The sequence below is a fragment of the Acromyrmex echinatior genome, chromosome 18 (genome assembly GCF_024713525.1).
Source record: "Acromyrmex echinatior isolate Ae372 chromosome 18, ASM2471352v2, whole genome shotgun sequence".
Classification (NCBI taxonomy): domain Eukaryota; kingdom Metazoa; phylum Arthropoda; class Insecta; order Hymenoptera; family Formicidae; genus Acromyrmex; species Acromyrmex echinatior.
Window position 1 is genome coordinate 1,368,559 of NC_141869.1, and position 24,534 is coordinate 1,393,092.

General features: G+C 30.3%; 1 protein-coding gene and 1 long non-coding RNA gene across 4 annotated transcripts in view; one reads left to right on the forward strand and one right to left on the reverse strand.

The window, feature by feature from the left end:
• LOC105152260 (uncharacterized) overlaps window positions 1-24,534 on the forward strand; it is a 54,034-nt gene that overhangs the window by 2,881 nt on the left and 26,619 nt on the right. For 2 of the 3 annotated variants that reach the window (XM_011066433.2, XM_011066435.2), the window contains exon 1: window positions 22,604-23,300. The exons of the other annotated variant lie outside the window; for it this stretch is intronic. In XM_011066433.2, the coding sequence (XP_011064735.1) occupies window positions 23,246-23,300 (55 nt within the window). In that variant the 5' untranslated portion in view covers window positions 22,604-23,245. Of the gene's footprint in view, window positions 1-22,603; window positions 23,301-24,534 lie in introns of those variants that run through there. 3 annotated transcript variants of the gene reach the window in all.
• On the reverse strand, window positions 10,003-22,422 carry LOC147906744 (uncharacterized). The gene is made up of 2 exons (XR_015548093.1): window positions 11,591-22,422; window positions 10,003-11,497 (listed from the first exon to the last, which is right to left on the reverse strand). It is a non-coding gene; the product is annotated as an uncharacterized LOC147906744 (long non-coding RNA).

Sequence of the window (24,534 nt, forward strand, 5' to 3'; positions counted from 1 at the left end):
TTTGTTGAGCCTCGAATTCTTTTATTGAAGTATGGACATCGTAATTATCTTGTCGATCACGCTCTCGCGTTTCAAGTATAGGTTTATATTTTATTTCACGCGTTTATGTTTGTAAACGTAATAAAAAAGCGCGGTACAAAGATCAGTTCGTCCTGAACTCAATCACGCGTCAACTTTTCATCGTGAAAAAAGTAAGTAGTCTTTTTCGTTCGCATCTTTATTTCAGAATTTTTTATTACATGTACATAAAAAATTTTATATTTGTGTTGGAAACGGTTCACTCAAATTATTAAAATTTGTATTAAATTTTTAATAAATTTGAATGTAAATTTTATGTGTGGTTGTATTATTTAAATATTTTGTGGTAATTGATATTTAACATTTCTTAGTGTCAAAGTAACAATTTATGAGTAAGTGGATTAATAATAAAAATAATGTGTTTTAAAATATATGTTTTAAATAAATGAATAAAATTTGTGTTAATTTAACATATCATAAATGTTAATTTTATTGAAAAAATATACTTTCATAATTTGCTTACAAATTATAACAGTATTACGTTTTTTGTACTAATTTTTTTTTACATAATATTTGTATTACTTTCTAACTAAATAGTTCTAATATTTATTTAATGTGTGATGACTGCAAATGCCTACATTTAACATAAATGGGAAGAAGTCATACAACCATGTTATTTATGTTTTATGTTATTGAGTCACCTCTAATAATTATTGTTAAATTTTAATATTTACCTCGTGTTAAATTAATAAAAATTTGAGTGGATCGTTTGGAACACGTGTTAAATTTTTAACTGTGTATTTTCTGTTCTTTTTCCTAAAAAGTAAATATTTATTTTTAAAAGTATTTTTACTTCAACTTAAACAAATCAACGAAAAATAATTTCTTTAATTTAAACATACTTTTCTCTGGATGTATCAAAAGAATGTTAATTTTGTCACATTTTTTTCATATCTTCTGTTCTTTTTCACTTATGAAAGTACAGATTTTACATCAATCTCTGGACGGTTAAGAGTATTGTATCAATGTGTATAAGAAATAATCATAAAAGATATAGTTCTTAGTTCAATTCACGTCTAAAGTAAACTTCATAGAACTATTAAGTAATAAAAGTTAATAAATTAAATTATTAGTCTTCACCATAAGTTTGTAAGAAATAAAATATTTTAATATAAAAATCTTGATAACGCCCAATAAACGAGCAAAAAGAGATATTAGAATAATAACAATTTAATTATGATTAATACATAAATACAATTAAACGTTTCGACTCACAGAGTCTTCCTCAGTACAATATGAATACAATAAAATAAAATAAATTATTAAAATCTACAATCTAATATGTCAAAATGAGATAATATTCTAAAAATATTATTCGTCCTCTTCGAGATTATTACAGTCGAAATAGTTTTTGTCACACCATGTCCAAATGAATAGGTATATAATAATCATCAAAATTATTCAAATTAGATCCTCGTTGACAGCAAGAATCGTGTTAGTCCTTTGCGTGTAATATGAGTCAAGATATAAAATTGTTGTAACATAGTTAGTTTATAAAAAATGATCTATCAATAATAATAATCAGTAATAAATTAAAATCTTGATAATCGCAACTTGCTGATTACAATCAATGATCCGCACATAATATGAACTTCTTCATTCTTAGATAAAATTGTTGTTAGACTCATTGAAGTTTCTACAGGTACTTTGAAATTCAGTTTTACATTGAACGTACTTCTTGGAATATCATACATTTTTGAAGCAGCTCATTGTGACAATGTTGTTTTATCAACTTCTTGCATGGCTTTATAAATATCTTCTGTGGCGAGTAATTCCTTTTATATAATTTTCTATTATCCTTCTTCATTCTTTTTTCTCTGGGTATTTTGATCGCTATAATTAAAATACATATAAGACTTTAATTTTTAAACATTTTTAAACAGATGACAGACATTTTTTGCAGATATTTATTGAGAGGTTAGAAAAATGTGCAATTGTAAATAATTTTTTTTTTAATCTCTCTTTATGAACTTTAATCTCTCTTTTACGAAACCGGTATATTTTTTTATCTTTTTAGATATATTTTTAGATATATTGTATTAAATGTTATATATGTGTGTAATATATTACTTACCTGAATATGCATATTGAAAAATATATAATTTAATATGTATCGTATTCATATTCAGTCATAAGGACAGCGCGTTTATGATATTTTTGATTGGACCAGCCAATAATACGGTAATTGACTTTATCTTAGTATCGATAAATAGACATCTATTTTATTCAATGATCCTTTTATAAATTTAACAAAATGAATAATTGATCTTATTCTTTATACTTTGTTTCAATTAAAAAATTGCTTGCCAGTCATCTTTAAAATTCAAAATAGTTTAATAGGAAAATCTTATGAACAACTTTTTGTTTCCTTATTGCGAATGTCAAAAACACTCAACAAATAATACTTATATCTGTTACACCAAATAAAGTATTTTTTAATCCTATAAAATATAAATTCAAGAAAATAAATGTTTGAATACTGTAACTAAAGTTTCAAATATAAAAAAAAATGTTATGTTTTATTTTAATTCACGTGATACTTATTTTACAACTAAAATAATAAAAATGTCCAGACATAGGTATGTGTTCAAGTTTTTTATTTATTTAGGTATGTGTTCATTGATACGTTTACCTTATAATATTTTTAAAAAATTAAAAACTGCTCTTTTATTCTGTTTATTTGTTTTTTTTTCTGACGAGAGAAATTTTGACAAAAAAAAATTTTGTATCAAAGAACATCTTGTCAAAGAATGAAAATTCTTAAGGTCTACATTTTGGTGTAACTACACTAAAAATAAGGCCTTTTTTGGAATTTTAGAAAACTATAGACATACGATTCTAATTTTTCACGGATTTATTAATACATGTGTCAATATATGAAAAAAATTTTACAGCAATATTTTCATTCCAAAATTCTAAGAAATTAGAGGCACAGCGTTGAAAAAAATGAGATGACCAAACGGTTGACACGATATCTCGAAAACCAATAGTCTGAAGTAAAAAAAACAAAATTTTTTCTTGAAGTTTATGAATGAAATTTATTACATTATTGAAAATATTGCTGTAAAAATTTTTTTATATATTGACATGTATATTAATAAATATATGAAAAATTAGAATCGTACGTCTCATAGTTTTTTTTAAAAACAATTCCAAAAAAGCCTTATTTTTGGTATATTACATCAGAATGTATCATTAAAGAGATAATATTTTTCTGCATTTCTATATGTTTTTGTTTGAATATATATTATTTATCTAGATTTTAAAAGAAAAACAGTTTTGTTTTTTTAGAGAATGCTCAAAGAACATAGGTACATGTGGTTCCGAACAGCCTGTTAAAAAAAATTATTATAGCAGAGATACTCTTAGTAAATTTATATATATTTCCATTTACATTTACACCATTCAGATTACCACCTTTCTGCCGGGGTTCCATTATCTTGCTGGAAATTGATTGCTTGTTAAAATTGTGTTTTGTAATGTGTTATTTAAAAAAAGAAAGTTATTAAGATTTTCATATTTTTTACATGGACAATTTATAAACAATCAATCTCAAGCAAATACTGAGACCTTCGATTGAAAAATGACAACCGTGTTGCCATTATCTTTCAACATTCTAGCAACCAGTTTAAGTGTCTTACATAATTATTTTGATGGTCCTACAAACCTATTTTCAGATTGGTATGTAGCTAAAATTTTAGATACTTCAACAAACCGTTCTTTCTGTGCAAAAGAAATTATACTTATTAGCATAATACAACAGAAATATACACACATGTATCTAAAAATTAATATGAAAAATAAATAATATAAAAGAAAAAAAGACTGACATTGTCTGGTTACATAAATCGCATAATAATCAAGAGACACTTTTAAAAATGAAAAAGGTATTTTTTACAATTTAAATAATTATATCTGTGCTCTGTGAAGAGTTCTTTCTTATGGAAATGGCCTTGCATATGTCGACATCTTTGATATATCATTAAGCCATGGAATCAGTCATATTTTTAACTTTTAAAAAAGTATATATATATATATATATATATTAGGTGTTGGAATTAATTCGTAGCGTTTTACAAGTGATGGGAAGTACTTTCATTAATGTATTTTTTAATGCTCATGTGAAATAAATAACATTCTTTCATTAAAAACGCTACGAATTAATTCCAACACCTAATATATATACAAGTATATATATATATTATCTTTAAACTACTTATAAATGTATATTTTTTACATTATATGTATATGTCATAGTCAAAATATTAACTTTAGTAAATATATATACTTACTAGTCAATATATTGACTATAAACTGCAGTAAATGTACATACATTTACTGAGTTAACTTTGACTGTGACATACATATATATATATATATACATTCAGCTAGAAAATATTTCATAATTCATGCCCTCTTATTCTAACGTTATTTCTTAAGGAACAAGTTTTGAATTAATTTTTTCTTTAATAAAACTTAATGAAGAAGACATTCTTAGATAAAACTCATTCACTCAATGTCCGTCTTAAAAAATTGGAGGAAAAAATTTTTAGAGGAGATCCGTATTTAAGTATCTTTTTCGATAAAGACAGGAAAGCTATAAAGGAAAGATAAAAAAGGTATAGTTAAATAGATTAACTGAACAATATATTTTAATTTGCTTATTCTCGAATTACTTATCCTGTCTCTGCGATAATTTCAGAATTACTGAAACTATCACTAGTTTATTTATCAAAAAGTCACGCAAATATGTTTTTATTAATTAAAAGATTCTCATTTACGACATCTTCAAATATTTTATTCAAAACGTTTAAGTAAAATATTAAAAGACGTAATCCGCTCAATATTGTCAAAAAAATTATAAACGTAGATAGGTCAAAAAACGAGAAATCTCGTTATATTCTATTTCATCTTGTTGAGATTTGGAAAATTAGATGCATATATACACGTCCAAACCTTGTTAGGATCACATAAAAGTCATAAAAGATCCATATAAATGTTTATGTCTTCACGGATAATGTATTTCACAGTTAAAGTCAAAAGCGCGACGAGGAGACAAATTAATTTGCGCAGAATCCGATTCTCAGGATGATAATATCATTAGGGAGAGAAAGAGAGGAAAGAGAAGAAAGAGGAGAAGAAGGAGAACCATAACTCGGAGGAATCTAGTTCGAGTTATAGTCCAAGATTAGCAAGTCCGTAAAGTGGGGCGCTCGCGTTATCTAGTCCTGGTCATTGGCCAGTGGCGCGCCGAGAAAAGTGGCGAAAGAATTGCGTAATGTGCGCAATAATAATTGCTATCGAAAGAGAGACAGACTCTCCATGCGTTCGTGCCTCCTTCGAGTCCTTCGTTCATTTCAGTGCACGCCTCACTCGTTACGCTCGCGCGCGAATTTCGTTTGTTCTCACAGTTCCTTTGTCTAGAGATGCTCAAGAGATTAGACACTGTTTAGACAACTTCTGATTGGTCCGCCATATTTTTCGGGACTTGCTTAAAATAGATTGAGATGCGTGGATATGCCATTTTATCTCATACATTTATCTTATTCTATCTTAAGAGCAGATCCTGAAAAATGACAGACCAAAATCTTCAAATCTTTTACTTGAGGATTTCTAGCCTTGTCCATCCGTACGCGCCGCCCGTTTCTTCGATATCTCGTATATATGTACTTTCCCATGGATTCGCGATTATCCCAACCGCGGTCAACCTTGAATCGTGTTCTCGGCTGGCGTCGCACGACGAGACGCGACGCAGTGTGGCGACGTGATAAGACGCGCGCGACCGGCTGTCAGAAGCGCGGGGCACATGAAGTGGCGCTATCGGTGTTACGTAACGTTTTACGATGAGGTCGCAACTTCTTAGGAGCTCTTCGTTCCGTATCTCTTGTCCCCTCTCGAGAGGAGAGGTTGTACTGAACGTCGAGCAACGACACGATTGTAGACGCTCGCGAACCCGAGACCCTCGACGTTTTGCAAATTGCGCGATTTTTAGAAAAGATACACACACATACACACATACACACACAGTTTTGGAATTTAAGCAACTTTTTTTATAGTATCCCTGTAGATATTTTATGAGAAATCCATGTTGAGATTTATTCGAGTGAAAAATAAAATGAATATTTTGAATTTATTTCAGTTTGACAACTTTCGGTTTGACATGGCAAATGTACTCTGTAAAATTATGGTGTGAATCTCATTCTAAAAAGTGAAATCTCATTCTTAGATCCAGCTTCACAACTCACAGTTAACTCTTAACCGAGGTTCATTGTCTCTTTTCAATTCTAGAATCGGAAATATAATCAGAACTATACTACTGATACTAAATAACTATTGTTTTGTAATGTAAGCAGAATGAAATAAATTAAACATTATTTGTATACTGTAGAAAAAAGTCATTATTTTTATTAGCATATATAATATAAGCAGTTTTCCAATGAATGACAGCAAAATATACGGTGAACTATTATATCATCAAATCGTTAGAAATCAACATCGTTTATAAATACAGAGGTATACAATGACACAAATCGAAAATAGATACTCGATGAATATCATATTAAAAATACACTATTAAAGCATTTGTTCCAAGATAGTTTATTGAAGGATATTCAGTTCTTTTAGATGCGAAAAGATCACTTTTAGAGTGATAGAATAAAGTATTAGGTGTTGGAATTAATTCGTAGCGTTTTTTAATGAAAGAATGTTATTTATTTCACATGAGCATTAAAAAATACATTAATGAAAGTACTTCCCATCACTTGTAAAACGCTACGAATTAATTCCAACACCTAATATAATGGCTTTTTTTCCAATAGAAAGCATCGATTTCATTTTAAGACATTTGCATACTTTAACGATAATGTGAAAACAGCTAACTGATGTCAATTGTTCCTTTAAGATAAATGACGTTATACGGTTAATTTATCTGGCATAATTAATATTTACTTTGAACTAACACTTCGCATATTCATTGCCTCAAAGTTATATAGTATATTTAAAGCGAAGTCTTATTAAAGGGTCTGATGTACGATAATATATTTTGTGTTTCTGCATCATGATAGTAATCTTCACTTAGTTCTTTCGTGACCTTCCTCTAACAAAACGTTTCTGCGTCGATGTGCACAGAATATATAATTGTATAGAAGAAATACGATCTATGGCAAAGAGAATATTCTAGAACTCCCTTCTAAGAAAAAAGGAAAAAGAATAATGAAAACAGAGGAATACCGGTTGTATATCGAGGTTTGCTTGCGCGTCACATACTCCAACATGCTTCAATATATTTTTATCACAGCTCCTCGCTATTGATAATGAGTAGAAGTAGAGAGTTTTACAGGGAGAGAGTGGCAAATTGCATCACGTGAATGCCCACGTCCAATCACGACGGGGTCACGTGACCAGATTTCTCCAATCTCTTCCATGCCTATGGAGCTTTTATGCCAGATTATCTCTGTGTTTCAAACACGGAAACGTCCGAATGCAGTCATAGATTCCACCTTTCCATCCCTTCATATGGTCATAAATTATCAGAAAAATCGTCGAGAGCAGGACAGGTAGTACATTCATGATAGGGGAGAGTAGGCATGAAAGAGCCTTTTTTTTTTTCAAAACATGAAAAAAAAATTTAATCTGGTGTTAAACAAATATGCTTTTTTGCTTAAGTGTACTCATTTATCTATGATCCATTTAACGGAAAAATAATATTTAGTCAACAGAGATTTAATTGCCATTTTTCATGAACAAGAAATTCTTTCAAAACAACGTGATTTTGACAAAGCCATTACCTGTTTTGAAAAAACCAAGTATTAAATTATATAAGCTTTAATACAAATAAAATCAAATGTTATCCTTTAACAAATATTTTGTTAGAAAATTAATAAATGTGTGAAAAATGGAAAATATAATATTTCTAATTAGAAACATTTATTGCGAAAGGAATGAAAATTTCTCTTATTGCCACATGAATTATGAGCCTAGTCAAAATACAATTTGCACTGATACCAATCTTCATTACTTTAGAATAATCTGGCTAAGCCAAGCACAGCGACATTGCCGTGGCTATCTATTAAACATGATAAATGATTAAAAATAGTGAAATATAGAAGTTGAGTCGGTAAAATGCTTCAGTATAGCTTAACCTAGCAGCAACATAATAACTTACAAACCAGAATGCTGTTTTATAAAACAACAGAAATATATGAAAATCTGTTTATACTTACAATAAATATGCACAGAGATGCTCCTCGAAGAAGGAGACTGCATTTAAAGACAATCTTGTATAGAAATGTTCTGATAGAATCATATATTGACACCACGCGACGATATATTGATACCGAGCGAACGAAAATGGACTGAATTGTACTGAAAAGAATATCCCTGGATATGTAATGAAGGAGTCAGGCAAAGCAATAATAGAACTGGCTTTTTCAACTGGCTTTTAGCTCTCAATATCGACTCTTTCATAACATTATACGTAAAAAAATCTAATCATAGAATATCTGATAAATCAAAATAAAAAATTTGTAATTACAGTTACGTTAATGTATACAGTGTTCAATAAAAAAAAATAATACTTGTTCTAAAAGCTAATCGCAAATAAATGAAAAAGACTTGAAAATTTAACTTAAGAAACGTATTTTTTGATAAATTTGCATCTCTCATTACGGCAACGCTGTTTTGACGATGACTATCAAATGTTTATGGACGACGTAGATTTAGTATATAGTTTATTTATTGTTATCAATTGAGAAAATATTTTTTAATTTTTGGTGATATTCAATTTTGAGATACAAAATGGCTCTTTCAAAATATGTTTCTTTTATGTCCATTCTCCCCTACTGAGCCTCATTGTTGTGACCGAAAATCCGATTAAAGAAAAAGAAAATTAGGTTTTTTTTTCACAGCGCGGTTCCGTGTGTGCTCGCACGTGAGGGAGAGAACTTGCTCTTTTTTTTCTTTCATTTTCTTTTTTCTTTTTATATTTTTCCATATTATACACCATAGAAAAAATGTTGAGAAATCGCTTGCAAAAGGTTCACCGCGCACAATAAACAATTTATACTTACAATTTATACTTACAATTTATACTTACAATTTATTTTCTCTTTCTTTCTCTCATGATTGCTCTTATAATAGTCATCTAATCAATGAACAGATACTTACCTATCGAAAAAGCGCTGTAGATAACTAACAACTTTTCGGTAACGATTAAGATCCAGACATGCGTTGTTGACACCTCGATTTCGAAGCTGTCACACAAATGTATTATATTATCAACAATGTTACGATATCTTGTTACTCGCTTATCAAGCTTAAGATTACCGTAACTTGTGTTAACGCAACGATAAAATGCGTGTAGTAACAGTTCCGATGACTATATAAATCACGCTAGATGTATATCCGATTTAACGATTATCGCTGACGATTGACAACTCGGTGTTATCCTTCCATGTATATCGTCAGTGCTCTCCTCGCTATACTTGTATAAAAGTTGGCTAGATAATTCCAGCATATCGATTCTTCGAATTATTCGTTTATTTAAATATAAATAGATTTATTAATAACAGAGGAAATTGCATTGAGCCATTTATCACGACTTCGTTATGTCAAGTGTCCTCGTAATTTCTTCGAATTTTACGTTTAATACCAGTTAAAAGGTCTATTCGACAAGTTTCGCACGCGATTAGATAACGAAATATTTTTTATTGTATTCTTATTATTTATTAACCTTTAAATAGATAGGTGAGTGGTTTAAAGATACACAAGTTGATAGATGAGATGCTCAAAATGAATTTTAATTTTATAGATGTATTTTTACTATATAATTTATTATGTGTTATAGTTAGATTTACATTAATTATATTCTTATGAAGTAGAGAAATGTAAAAATAATGAACTTTAAGACTTCTTGACATCTGGGCATTTTATATTTTTTTCCAAATTAAGATTTTAAAAACAACTAAACTTGCAGCGTTTTCTCTTGGGAGCTACACTACACTAGAGTGGTGGACACTACATCATTATTGTGCTAAAACCTTGTTCCCGCTTGACTTCCATTTTCAAATTTTAAATGTCACGCTGGCTCTAGACAGTTCCTTTAAGATGGTGTAGCAAAATCCCACTTCGTGCATAAAATTTGCACTACACTGTAGCCACGGAAACACGGTACATCGAATAAGTTCGCTTATCACCAGCCAAACACTGACTGAGTGTTGCACTAATAGGTGATAATGCAGCCAAGAGAAAACTATTAAAATGTAAATGGCATGCTATTTAAGAAAGAAAAGACAAATTAGCTTTTGATTATTCTGTCTTTTTATGTTCAGCAAGGATGGAAAAAGGATAAACAAAATATTGAAGTGGATTGTTTTTCTCTTTAGAGTTTTTATTTGATTTTAATAATTGAATTAGTCATTTTAGGAAGCTAATTTTTATCAAAAATATATATGAAGATTTCTAATTCCCTCAAAATGAGAAATAGAGACATAATTTATTAAAAAAAAATCACACTCAGGCATTCTTTTCTTATAGATATTAGATTTTTACTGGAAACTCATTCACATGTCGATAATAATTTTTTTTTTCACATGCTTGTAAAATAAACAATGAAGTGAAATATCTTAGATTACAATCCGTTATTTTATGATGTCTTTAGAAGTGCGTTATTTACAGAATTTTCTAAAGAAACCTACGTATATATTGTTTGTACGAAAATGTTAATTGTCTTAATTCATTTCTTTAATAAGTCAATTTCTTTAAAATTAATTTTATTTTTGAAAATAAGTTTTAAAAGTAACTTACGTTTCACTCACTTGATGTATGAGACAATAAATTATTTTTTACATATTTTTAACTTATTAATTTTACTTATTTTTAGTTGTAAAAACTGGAATAGTCTTTTTTTTTTAATTTATAAAATTTCTAAAATGATCGTTTCAATTGTTATATTTTAAAGAAAAATTAATATTCAAACAAATCAAGGTACAGAAAGGTAAAGATAATCATCAAGAAATATTATATAAATTTTCCTTTCCTTTAATTGTATTTATACACAAGAATACTAGAACGCGTTGAGTTGCATGTCTCAAGCAACCGGTCTAAAACTGTTTAGATTCTTCGCTTCCGCATAACTGGTCGATCAACGAGATTTTATGAACGATGCGCGTATCTTCGCGATTTCCAACGAACCGATAAGTGAATTAAATTCATTTCAAGTCGCATTCATGTCCGAAGCTCCATCTTTGGCAGATACGTACCTCTAAATCGGTTGAACTTGCATGCTTATTGAACTTAAGGCTTTAGGCTATAGTTAAAATCATCCTGCTCGCTGATTGGCATGGATGCATTCTTTCTTTCTCGTCTCGGTCGTAAAAAACATAGCACGGGAATTATCCCTTTTTTTCATTAAAGGAAAAGGCTAAAAAATGTCGAAAATGCAAGATGCGCCGAGAAATCGGTATGCCGTATTTTCATTCGTTTGTTCAACATGTAATTCGCTAACAACTGATACCTGACGACATCAGGTCACCTACAGCTACCTGACTGACGTTTCCTGTTCCTCGCTGTTAATGCTAGCCACGCAGACGACGAAGACGACAGCGACTGCATGACGTTCCATTCGCCGGGGCTAAACATAGAAACGATATTAAAAATACCGGCACTCAGCGCGGTGCGACACTAGAACGAGTATCTTTCCGGCTTCGTCATGTGGAGCACTTATTACGAGACAAACGCGTATTCTAGTCGCGCGTCTCGCGCTTGCGCCTCAAGTTCTCTCCTTTCCTCTCTTTCTTTTTCTCTTTTTGCGTACGTATATATATATATATATATATATATATGTAAGTGTATTTGTCGTACGTCATTAAATTTAGATCCTAGAGTCTACCGGCGTCAAGAGATCTTCACGATACCTGTTCTTTTTTTCTTTCGGTACACCGAATTATACTGGGTCTGTTCTTATTCCTGCAGATGTACCTGAACTGATGTACATGGTACATAATAAGTTGAAGTGAAACAATATACATTTTATACCGTGTGCAGATCTTATACCAAAGACATAGAGCATGAATTGCACCATTCGTGTATAAAATTGGTCGATAAAGAGAGATAGGATGCAAAGATAGCCAGTCTCTATTTATTCAACGAATCACAATATAAGGAAGAGATATTCCTTCTTTTGTTGACTGCGTTTCCTATTCTAAAAGTGAATAATGCTGTTCATGATTTATGTCTTTCATTTTTCTAAAAAGAAAATACCTATTTGAACTGTGCAAATATCCTTTCTCAATTATCATTTCCTTTCTCTAGTATCATTTTACCTGAAGTACTGGAATTTATTTATAATTTTCACCAATCAGTTCGCTTCCCGTTGTTAATCTGCAGACCATCTCATAGCGATTGTAGAAGGTAGGAACTAAGCTGAAATTTATAGTCGAAATTAATAGTCGAAAGTTATAGAAGTAAATGCGTCGGCACTGGTCCGAATTAAAAGAAAAGAATTGCTTATTCATTGAAAAGAACAATTTATTCATTGGAATCGTTCTTCAAAGCTGTTTCTTTAGTTGAAATCTTCCATTCCTGGCTTCTTGACACTAAAAGGGTCGTGCGGGTTATCTAGCTCAGCGTTGTATATTTACTTTTGCTTCTTATCATCGCCTACCTACGATATCTTCGTCTCGTCAGAGCGTTTAGATCTTTAACATGAAGTGTGAATATGCATAACCGAATCGTAGAGAAAATCTTAGTGAGAAGAATTATATCAAAAGTTTCGCCGTTTATTAATCGGTAATGAAATAGATTATGTTTTTTAAAACAAATTTTTCGTAACTTACAAAAATCAAATATATTAATACAAAACAAAGTCTCATGTCATTTTTTGGGTAAAATACACAGTTCTTAATGTAAGAACCGTTAACATATACTCGTTATTGTTAAAGTTGACTGTAACTGACTAAACTTCGAAAAATAGAGTTGCATACAGTTGTATACGATTTCCTAAATTTCAAGTATTTACCAAGACGGTGTAGATCGTTTCCGCGCAAAATTACTTATCTTAACGTTATCTGTACGAGCATCATTGTAACGATGCGCTTATCTGTTACAATGCTAACTGTAGATACCCGATAAATTTCAGCAGTGATAAGTAAAACCGCAAAACTTTCGCCTGGCGAAAGCTTTCTGTCATTTGTTCTACGGTTCGACAAAGAGCGCGATTAAATTGCAAAATTTGATGGCGCGTTACATTGTTCGATCGATGACAATTGGCGCCTGCTAAGTAATATTTTATGATGATGTGCTTGTCTGTACGACATTTATAAATAGAGCCGGGCGTCGAAAATCGGCTTCTGGCAATTTGACAGCGAAGTCTCCTCGAAATGAGGGACAGCCGAGAGATCTTTATTCGTTCTCGAAAATCTTGCATTGAACCGAAAAAAGAAGTCTAAATTGTGAATCATTCTAGCTTCTCCGTGTCTCGTGCTTTCCGTATAATATATTTTTCAACCCGTTACTCTTACGAGTTTTCATACACACACACACTGCTAATCGGATAGTTTCCTTGACATGTTTCGGTCATTGGACTAACATGAGAGATCTATTCTGTCATCTCGTCGTGAATCGCATAGTGACTATGCCAACAAAAACTTGCCGCTCATATTTTTCCACCCAGATACCGCGACTTCAATGTAATTACGCAACTTTCTATAATAACCGTCATCTGTCACTTATCTTTCAATAAATCGAATTAAGTTTAGGCGTAGCATCAGATTAATTCTGTAGTATACGAAAATGCTCCAAGTTTCACGACCGTTTGTGATTTCATTAACACGCATCTGTCGAATCGTTTATTATGTGTTTATTATGTAATAATCATTCACAATTATTCACAATTATTGAAATGAAACTATTAATTACTTATATAGTTTGATTTCAATAATTCCATTTAAATTCTAGATTCCAAGACTGATAACGTCAATACTTTATTAATTAAAATACCTTGATACATTTTAAGGTCTGTTTTTTATTACTGCACTCTCTGAATTGCAAACGTATGTTTGTTTCATTTCAACTTATTGCACCAATTCGGAGAGTGCAGCAATAAAAAACAGACCTAACAAGTCATTATAGAAATTCTTTGTAGAAAAGAATTATTAGATACATCTTCATAAACTTTTATGGTGCATTTTATTCTTATTTGACATATTCAGTAGGAACTAAATAAAGACAGAAAAAAAAGAAGATAGATTTATCTGATATAATTCACTTAAGTTTTCTTTATCAGTTTCGAGAGTACAGACTCTAGGTTTTTTACTAAAATGACATTTCACGTCTAGAGCATCAACAATGTGAAGTTAGCCAATAACAATAATTATATTAGGACTCTTGAATTTTAAACAATACAAAAAGATAAATATAATAGGCTAATGAGAGTCAGCAACGATAAACGGTGCAATTATTTGGTGAACAATCAATACTTAGATATTAGATTGATGTCTTCTTTATTTTGAACGTTTCGATTCACTTTGGAGTCCTCCTCAACAAGAATGATACAAGTATAATTAGCTCAATGCCTAAGTCACTGAAGTTAGTATTGCGATTAGTACTCGGGATATAAACGTGTCGCAATCAGGATGGTCGAATGAGCATCTCGTGGCGACGCGACGACGAAAACGCGAATGTCCTTTTTGCGTTAGCGTCGACGAGCTAACGAGGAGTGCGAATCTTTTCGCTCGCTGTCCACGATGTGCACAAATTATTAAAGAAGCCCGCGCGGATTTGCGCAAGGCATTTAGAAGGTACGCGCTAATAGCGACTCACACGAGCGGGTTATTTAGTGGTCTAGTTTATACCGCCGTATAAATATCCTGTACGAGCTTCGTATGTTCTTCTATGAGGTGATATGGTGCGTTTCTTGCGTATGATGAATATTGGAGAGATAAAATCGGATAGCATACGCATAATGCGCGTATTCCATTAATTTTTATTGCATAAAATAGTAGTGTACGTCTCAAGGAAGAGAGTTTTTTTTTTATTATGTTTTTATGAGTGCTCTTACAATCTCCGTTCGACAGGATGAATAATCGCTCAACAATATCTTACATTTATGTATCACTTAAAATCTATTGTAGATGACAAATTTAATGCATGGGGTCTCTTGTATATATAAATAGATTTACTGTTATAATATCTAACAGATTCACTGCTACACAGAATCTTTTCAGTTACTATTCTGATCTATCTCTACTTTTCTCCTAAGACAGATTGATTACCTAAAAAGTTTTAGATTTTATTGCGATTATATGAATTGTACAAAACGTTCACATCTTGATGGAGAAGCAGCAGTAATAGTTCTTCTTGAGCTCTTTTTTTCTATTTAATTTCACTTTTTCCCTGTTTCTATTTTGTCCTTCCTTTCTTTGTTCATTTTTTCCGCTGTATCATTCAAATCTATTCTATTTTGTGTTACTGTTCTTACCATACTTTCTTTTTCCTTTCTCTCCTTTTTTTCTCTTTCTATGTTATGTCTTTTCTTGTCCAAGATTTCCATTGAAAAGCATTTTAAAAAATTCGAAAAATTTCGAAGAAATTCGAAAAAACAAAATTTTGCAAACAATATACAAAAAAAATTTATCTTATTGTATTATATTAGGCCCAAATGTATATTTTTTTATCTCAAAAGGAAAGGATAATAAATGAGTGTTTGTATTAAAAAGTCTATATCCTATAAATTCATTTTTTTTTCTTCAAAACATATAAAAATGTCAACGAAGTGTGAATTTCGTCAGTCGCTTTACAAGCTTCGAGTAGGGGAGTATGTGAGATATCCGAGCAGTTAGTTTTTTTTAAATATTTCATACTTTTCAAATGGCAATAGAGCTTATTGATTTAGTATCTTCCTATTATTGATTATTTGACAGATTGAAGTAGCAGTGGTTCATTGATATTGAAGCAGTAAATAATGATAGTGTCAAACATGCCAGAGGTACTGTAAACACCTCATCTACCCACTTGTATTTTTTTATACTTTATTTTCTTTTGAGTTTTTGAGTATAATCAGAAGTTTTTCTCTGCTGTAGTCCAGCGTTGTCTTATTTATATTATTTTTCTTGTCTCTTTTACATTATTTTTACATGTCTCTATCTTATTAGGATGTCACTGATGTAAATTTAATAAATTATAAAAGTATATTTAATTATAAAAGTATAAATAATAATATGGCTCAATACAATAAAATTAACAGTAATGGACAAGAAGGGTTAATCGTTATCAACCATAAATCACAAAATACATGGACTTTCGAATTTCATATAATAATTTTATGTATTTTTTTTTATTTTATATTTCTCTTATTATAATAATGTATGCTTATTATAATAATAACGACTATTTTTATTTCAATTTTTAATGTAACATTGATAATGATCCGATCGGTGTCGAAATGTCTGTAATATTTAATATGTTGATTATTATTTTTTGATAATTAAATTATAATAAATTATAATAAATTATTGTTTCAGCTCGTAACTCTTCTTATCTATTATTCATTTTAATTATAAAAAGTAAATAATTTTATTTTTCTTTTATTTTTGTTATTATATTAATTTAATTCTATTATTATTTTAATTCTATACAACAAAATTTAATTTTGTATTTTTTTATTTCAAACATTGACTGTTTTACATATTTTTGTCATTAAAATATTCATTTCTAGTAAAAAAAAGTTCTAATTTGAAATAATTTTTGTATCTTTTATTTCATTATTTCTACTTATCTTACTTTCAACTTCATATTTTTTAATGACAATTTTGTACAATTTATGTTTAAGATACTGTTCATCAGAATATTTGTATTTTAATCCTTTTTTTGGTCAAAATTACATTTTTTAATAATAAATAGTGTTAGGAAACAAAACGGGAAAATTCATGACTAAAACGCTGTTCTGGAAATAAAAATTAAAAAATTCTATTCGGAAGTGTTAAAGTGTCATTATTTTTACATTTCTCTATCTCACATTACAGTATAATTAATGTAAATTTAATTAAAATATAATTATTCTAGTAAAAAATATAATTATAAAAATAAAAATTTTTGAAGTATTTCAGCATTCTCAGCATCTTATCTACTTATTTGTGTTTAAAAAATCTACCTACTTATTCAAAGATTAAAAATATAAAGATTGAAAAGCTTAGAAAAGAATTTTAAAAAAGTAGAAAAGGAATAAAGATTGATTTTTTTTTTAATAAAAGATACCTCTTAAAAGCAAAAGAATCTTTTTGTATGCTTGCTGATTTTCTGATAACCTTTGGACATTGAGTACCTGAATGCCTGAGACCAAACTTTCTACGAGCAGCACAATTCATTGGTAAAACATTGGTTAAACGTTGGCATACATTCGGGATATATTGGGCCAATGTTGCGCCGATGAATTGTGCTATTAGAGTTAGAAACTAGGTATATTTTCTAACAAAAAATCGTTCATTTGTTATTAATAACTATTATTACAATAATGGTTTTTATATTAGAATTCTATTTATACTAGTGTGTCCGATGAATACAAAAATTTGTAATTGAGCTCCAAATTGAATTTATTCAATATTTTCCCATAAAAAGATGTAATCATATATTCTTTCAAAATTTTGAATTTTCAAAAAATATTTATTTACAAAAACTATGAATATTTAACAAGTATTCATATTCATTCAAACAAAATATAAACTGAAAAAAAGCTCCAATAAGCAATCGTTAATCCTCAACTATAACCGGCACTTTGACTTAAGTAAAAAAAATAGAATTTTATTTATTTTTGTCATTGTATTCAAATTTTATGAAGAAAACTTAAACATTTTGAAAAATATTTTAGAAAGCAATACATTTTTTTATTTATAAATATCTATTTGAAAGAGTATCATACATATTCCGATATAATTCCGAATACATCACAGTAATGTGTTATAAACATTTTATAAAATATATTGGGCGTGTCATTCATTACGGTCTGTGGATATTAAATTCCGAAATATATTATTTATATCCTACAAAAATATCATTGTTTAACCTATAGATTAAATAAGGATGCTTATCATAGATTGTGACTAAGTGCACGATGTAATCGTAGCCATTGATTTTATAGATTTTTGTTTTCTCTTGCAGGCTTGCAAGCTATATACAGATAATACAAAGAGTAAAAGTGAATACAGAACAAAAATATTCGTACTTAATTATATTTAAAAAATATTCATTCATATGGAATGAAAAAATATTTATTCGTTTCTTGACGAATAAAAAGTGTATTCGAAGTTGAGTATTTTTATTCACTTTTTATTCATTTATTCGATTATTAGGTGTATTCAGAGAGACACACTAATTTACATAGTGCGTTTTGATGACGAAAATTTACGAAAAGCAAATATTTCGAGATGAGTGTCTTACATCTACATTTAGATTTTGTATTTACATTCATTTTATCGAGACGCACGCGTCGTTTGTCGTAGTATATTGTAGATAATAAAATATGATATGACGTCGATAAGATAAAAGCAACTTCTATTACTGTTAAATTGCTATTAGTGTGTTTAAAAAGCTATGATTATCTAATATCAAATTGCCTCTGTTAATATATTTAGCGTGAGAAAGGAAAGGAAAAATCATGTAAAAAACGTAGAAAAACATTTATAAAATAAATGCTATTTTGAGAATATTCACTACGATTATATCGAAATGTCATTTCGTGATTTCGGTGGGTAAAAATTAAAAAAAGAATATTGGAAGAATTATTTAAGAATTGATTTTATACACGTCTCTCTCGAATAGCAATTAATCAAATCTTCCGTTAACTTTTTTTCTACTAATCATTTTTATATTATAGATATAAACATTTTACCAATCACGTTCTTTTAAATCTGTCAGTGTAATAATATAAAAATAGTAAATTTATTTTAAAATTTTATAGAACAGCTAAAATACTTGAACATAAATAATAAATTATCATAAAATATCAGAATAAAGAAAAGTTAACATTTAATTACGTACTGTGTACTCCTGTTAGATTAAGATTACTCTATTATTATTTGATGTAGAATCTGTAAATCTTCAGATTTATTATCTATTTGTCAATAATAATTATATTCAACGTTATGTTGCAAAGGAGACGAAAACATCTAACTCTGTTTACATAGAACACATAGCTTAAATTTTTCACATATCTTAATATGTGAGAAATTTAAGCTATGTGTTCTAATCTAAATCTTAATATTCTCACATATCTTAATTGATTAAATTGAGTTTATATTTTTGCTCTTCACTCGTGTTTATGAAAACACTGCAAATATATATTAGGTGTTGGAATTAATTCGTAGCGTTTTTTAATGAAAGAATGTTATTTATTTCACATGAGCATTAAAAAATACATTAATGAAAGTACTTCCCATCACTTGTAAAACGCTACGAATTAATTCCAACACCTAATAGTAAGATGCGAGCGGCTCAGGACCTTGACAGCATTGAAGCGCAATTGAGAAGTTAATCGCGGTTTGTTGTGAATTTGTTTCGCAAGCGCGTGATTATCCAGCGAGGAAATTGCCGAAACGACAAAGAGGAATCATCGCATAAATCATTAGGGTAATGCGAATGCGAATCTAAAATATTAGGATCAAGTTATCTGTTAAACGTCACAGATAAGACGTATCGTTCGTTCAACCGGCACATTTACTTCGTAATGATGAACATTTTTGATACTCACGTCAGTTTCAATTACGATTCACGTGCGAAGAACCTTCGCCTTCAAAATAAAGTTTGTTTGAGAGAAGATTTTCCTATATGTCTCATCTATTTTATCTTAGAAATCATTTATTTGGTCCATTAAATGGAACACGAAAGAAGATAATTCTTCACAATTTCTTTACTCAGATATTGGTTTAACACTTAGGATTATTTTCATAATATATTATACCTAAACATTAAAAGTTACCAACAGATTCATCAATAAAATTCATTCATGAATTTCTTACTTCTTTATTCTTTACCATATACTGTAAAATCGGGCTTTAGGTTGCGTTCGTTTGATGATAAATACAATAAAGTAAGCCTTAAGCATAAGAAACTGACAAATCGTAGTCGAGTTTTTTTTTTAAATTTTCTAAGGATAATTTTGCGGGTGCAAAAATTTGACGCATGTATTCCATTGAGGTGTTTTTTATTTGTTATCTGACATGCAGAAATAGCTCTGTGTAAAAGGAGAAATCATTTTGAAAAAGTTGCTCCAAGAACATTCCAAACTTCAATCAGCTGTCGATCACTTATACAATTTTCTAACTATGAATAATCGATTTTCTGAAAGCTTACTACATCTATTGTATTTATTCTTATTATTAAACAAGGATAAGATGACACCGATTTCGAAAGTTTTAGCATTTTTTATTATCTAAAGGAAATGTAACGTATTCATTCTTTAATACAATAGCATTTATGTATTTATCTTTGATAAATGTGCCGTGTATTATAAGAAAACTACACACCACACCACCACAATGAAAGGAATAGGGAACAAAGAATAAGAATCTTAGCCTACCACAAACTGTGTATTTCACAATACATGATTTCTAATAAATTAAATATTTTTATTCTCTATTTCCTATTCCCTATTCTCTATTCCTTTCATTGTGCGCAGCTCCTAAAAGAATTATCACTCATTTATCCTGTATTTATTGTGACAAGTTATAAATCGCTTACTCGTTCTGCTTTTCGTTACTTTAGAACTCTTTGAAATAAAAGTTCATTTTAAATGTGACTGGCACTCTAACAACTCACAGATTATCACTCTCAGATTATAACGTAAATTTTTAAGTAGCTTATAAATTGAATTAAGATCGATATTCATGCGTTTAATATTTCAATTTTAATATCGGACTATCGAAATATATATATTTTTTCAGACGATTGAAGATCCATGAACGATTATTTCTGACTTTATATTCGCGATGTGTTTCTAGTTTTAGGCATCTCTCTTTATATTATTTAAATTTAATATAATAAACATTTAAATTTCTTTTTCTACTTATTTGTTACACTGAAGTAGGGTTGCTCGACCTCGATAAAAGAATCGATTTTTTAAATTGACTTGAATCGCAATTACAAGTATCGATTTACCAAAAGATTGAATGTTAAAGAACCAATTCGACAAAGATTGATCGAGCCTAATTGCATACTATAATCCTCTTAAAAAAAGAATCCAATGCGTACAAGCTACACTCTGAAACTTATTGAAAAAAAATGTTGCAACTTTCGTTTTAACATCTTTTTCTTTAATTTTACTATGACCCATAATAGATGATTTATCTATCAACAACATTATTTTAACTGAAAATAATTTTGTTAATTTAGTTAACACTATTAACGAAATAAATAAAATTTTGATTAAAATAAAAGCATAACGTATTTCATTACGTTTAAGTCTAATTTTAAGAAGTACATATTGTTTCTTCATGCATACTATTAGTCTCTGTGGATTACTATTATATTTCGTAATCACAGCTTTTATATGAAGCAAATGTTGTTACAACGTGATAGCTCTGGAGTTTTATATTGGATTAAGAAATGATAAAGATCTCAATTTCGAAATTTTTTTGTCATCTCAGCATAGATTCTATCTTATAGATACATATTAATGTTATATACTTCTTTAATCTTGAAAAGATTTTCGAATCGGTAAAAGAGGAAAAAAAATAATTGTTGTACAAAAATTATATGATTTAATCGATCATACAGATTTTAGGATTCCCTTAACAGTGTTACTAAATTAACAAAATTATTTTCAATAAGAATAATGCTATTGATAATATCATTTTTTTTTAGTGACATGCTAAAAGTTCAAAAGTAAACGACCGAATCTGCCTGCGATAAACATAAGATTATGTCAGACTTATTCGTTATCGTGAACCAAAAGTCTTATGGTCCATTCTACAATAACCATTAGTAATAAATCGAAAGTCAGAATTTTTTAAAAATTGACAGTCAAATACAAGAAGAATAATTGACTAATGATTGGTCAATTTCTAGCTTCTGACTTCTGATTTATTACTAATGGCTTATCGTAAAATATGTGTTATAACTTGGTATCGCTGTGAAAAATCTTTGCCTTCGAAATAAAGTGTACCTTCCAACAGATGACACAAGTGACACGGTGTGACCCAATGGATCATTACATCATTGTTTGCCATTGATTAAACAAAGATGATATGATCCCTGCGTCGCACCGTGTCGCTCGTTAGAAGGCACACGAAGTTTGCTCGATTAGAGAAGATTTTGTAAAAAATAGACGCCAAGTTTAATCGCGACCGCGACGCTTTAAATCCATTCCCCCTCTCCTGATCACGACAGTGGTGGTGGTAAAAGTTAAGTCGCGAGAAACGTTCGCCGGCCGCCCGGCGTGGCGCCTTTTCAACTCGCCGCTGATACTCGTCGTTTCTACCGATAGTCGTCTGAGCCGTCAGTCACGCGCGGACCGCCGACCGGTGTGGATTGTGGAGTGTCGCGGAGTGTCGTTTCTCGCGTGACTCGTATTAAGACTCCCGCGGAATTCACAGATCGATAACACGTGTGCTCGATTGATTGCCATTTCGGCGCGATCGAGAGAACTTTATTTACTGTTACGCTCGTCGATCGTCATCAGTGGAAGTATACCTCCTATAGGAAAGACACAAACTGGATGTGGCAATCGCGTCTCACGTCCGGACCGGGCGGGGACGATTGGTCTCGGAGACACGCCGGACACGCGTCTCAAATGCGGCCACGTTGGGGAAATCGATCGGCGATCACGTCGCCGCCGACGTCGCTATCGCGCCGTCCCCTCGATGACGATCGCCCGCACGTGATCAAGCGAATCGGACGCGCGGACTTTTACCGAAACCGGTTTTCTACGCCAAGCGCGCCTCTCGAGAGAACGATTTGCACGCGTGAGCCGCACGGATGTCGTGACTCCTAAAGGAAAATTCGTCTGCGACACGTAAGAAACTATCGTGGCAACTCTTCGCTCTTCTTTTCTTTTTCGAATGGATTGCTGACCTTCAGGATCGTTAAAGACTTCTTCTCTCCGATCTTCTCTATAAGATGTTAACATTCACATGCCGCTGATTCAGAGATTCAAAGTTTTTATTTTGAACGAGAAAGAAGAATGCACATTGGCATGCAGTTAGACAGGAGAATGAGCAATGACGGGCCAGGTATAAGTAAGTGTTTGATTGTGAAAGAAGTGAAAAAAAGAAATCGTCTTTCGTTTTTCGAAAGTGTCTTTGTATAAGATGTTATTAGGTTTTATATTTCTTCGACTTTGTTAAGCTCATTCTACATTCTTACAAATCAACACTTAATATTGGCTGTGGTAACAAACTTGCGATCAGCTTGCGTCTAATGTACAATGAGCTTTTGTGTCGCGATATAAAAAGAAATGCAAATAATAGCATTTGACAACATCTTACAAAACTCTAATTTTTTTAATTCTATAATTTTTTCAATCAATTTCTTATAAACGTAGAAGGAGGATCCTCATACATATGAATTGGGATCGAATACGGAAGTTATTGGCGGTTACATTCTTATACATGGAGTCACGTGACATCCTGAATATATATTTAAAACATTATTAAGTTAATATTCCTCAAGAGCAATTTACTAACTAAGAACTTGATCCTAATTAGATCTCAATCCCGTGTTAGAATGGATTCTAGAACGATAAACTTCTAATAAAATGGAATAATGATGTGATATTATTTTTTAAAGGCAGCGGTAATTGTAGAATAATCCTACGATTGTATGAAATAATTATTCGCGTTATACGAATCACGGTTATGTCGAACTGCCATGTTAATGAGCGAAAGCGGGCCTTGCTGTTAACGATTAGATTAGGTCCCCTTTCATCTGCATCATTCGTTAATGAACTTTTAGAAGAGAATGTCAGATTTTTTGAAAATTGAATGGATATCGAAAAAATTGTAATTCTAAATTTTTATATTGATTTTGTGGAGTAAAATTCTATTTTGCTTGCAATTTTTATCTATTTTTTAAAATATATATATAGGACGATTCTAATGACAGTTTTTTTTCTAACAAGCAGCAGACAAGAGCTACAAAATGAAAATTAACTTAAATTTAAAAAATTTTTGCAACTTGAAAGGTGTTTATTAACTAAACAAAACATGAGTGCATAATTCCTTATTTTTTATCGGAAAACAGTTGTTCAAAATTGAGTGATATATTGTATCGAGTCATTTTATGACCACTGACAGTTGTTCAGTGGCAGTGAATAATGAACGTAATGAAACATCTAACGTTTAACTTTCGGTTCGCGTATTTCCGATTCAAGTTCTATCGATGAATCTTTTTTTTAAATAAAATATTAGAATTATATTTTTTTACAATGATAAGTAAAAAATATAAAAGTTGAAAATTTTATTTTTTTACACC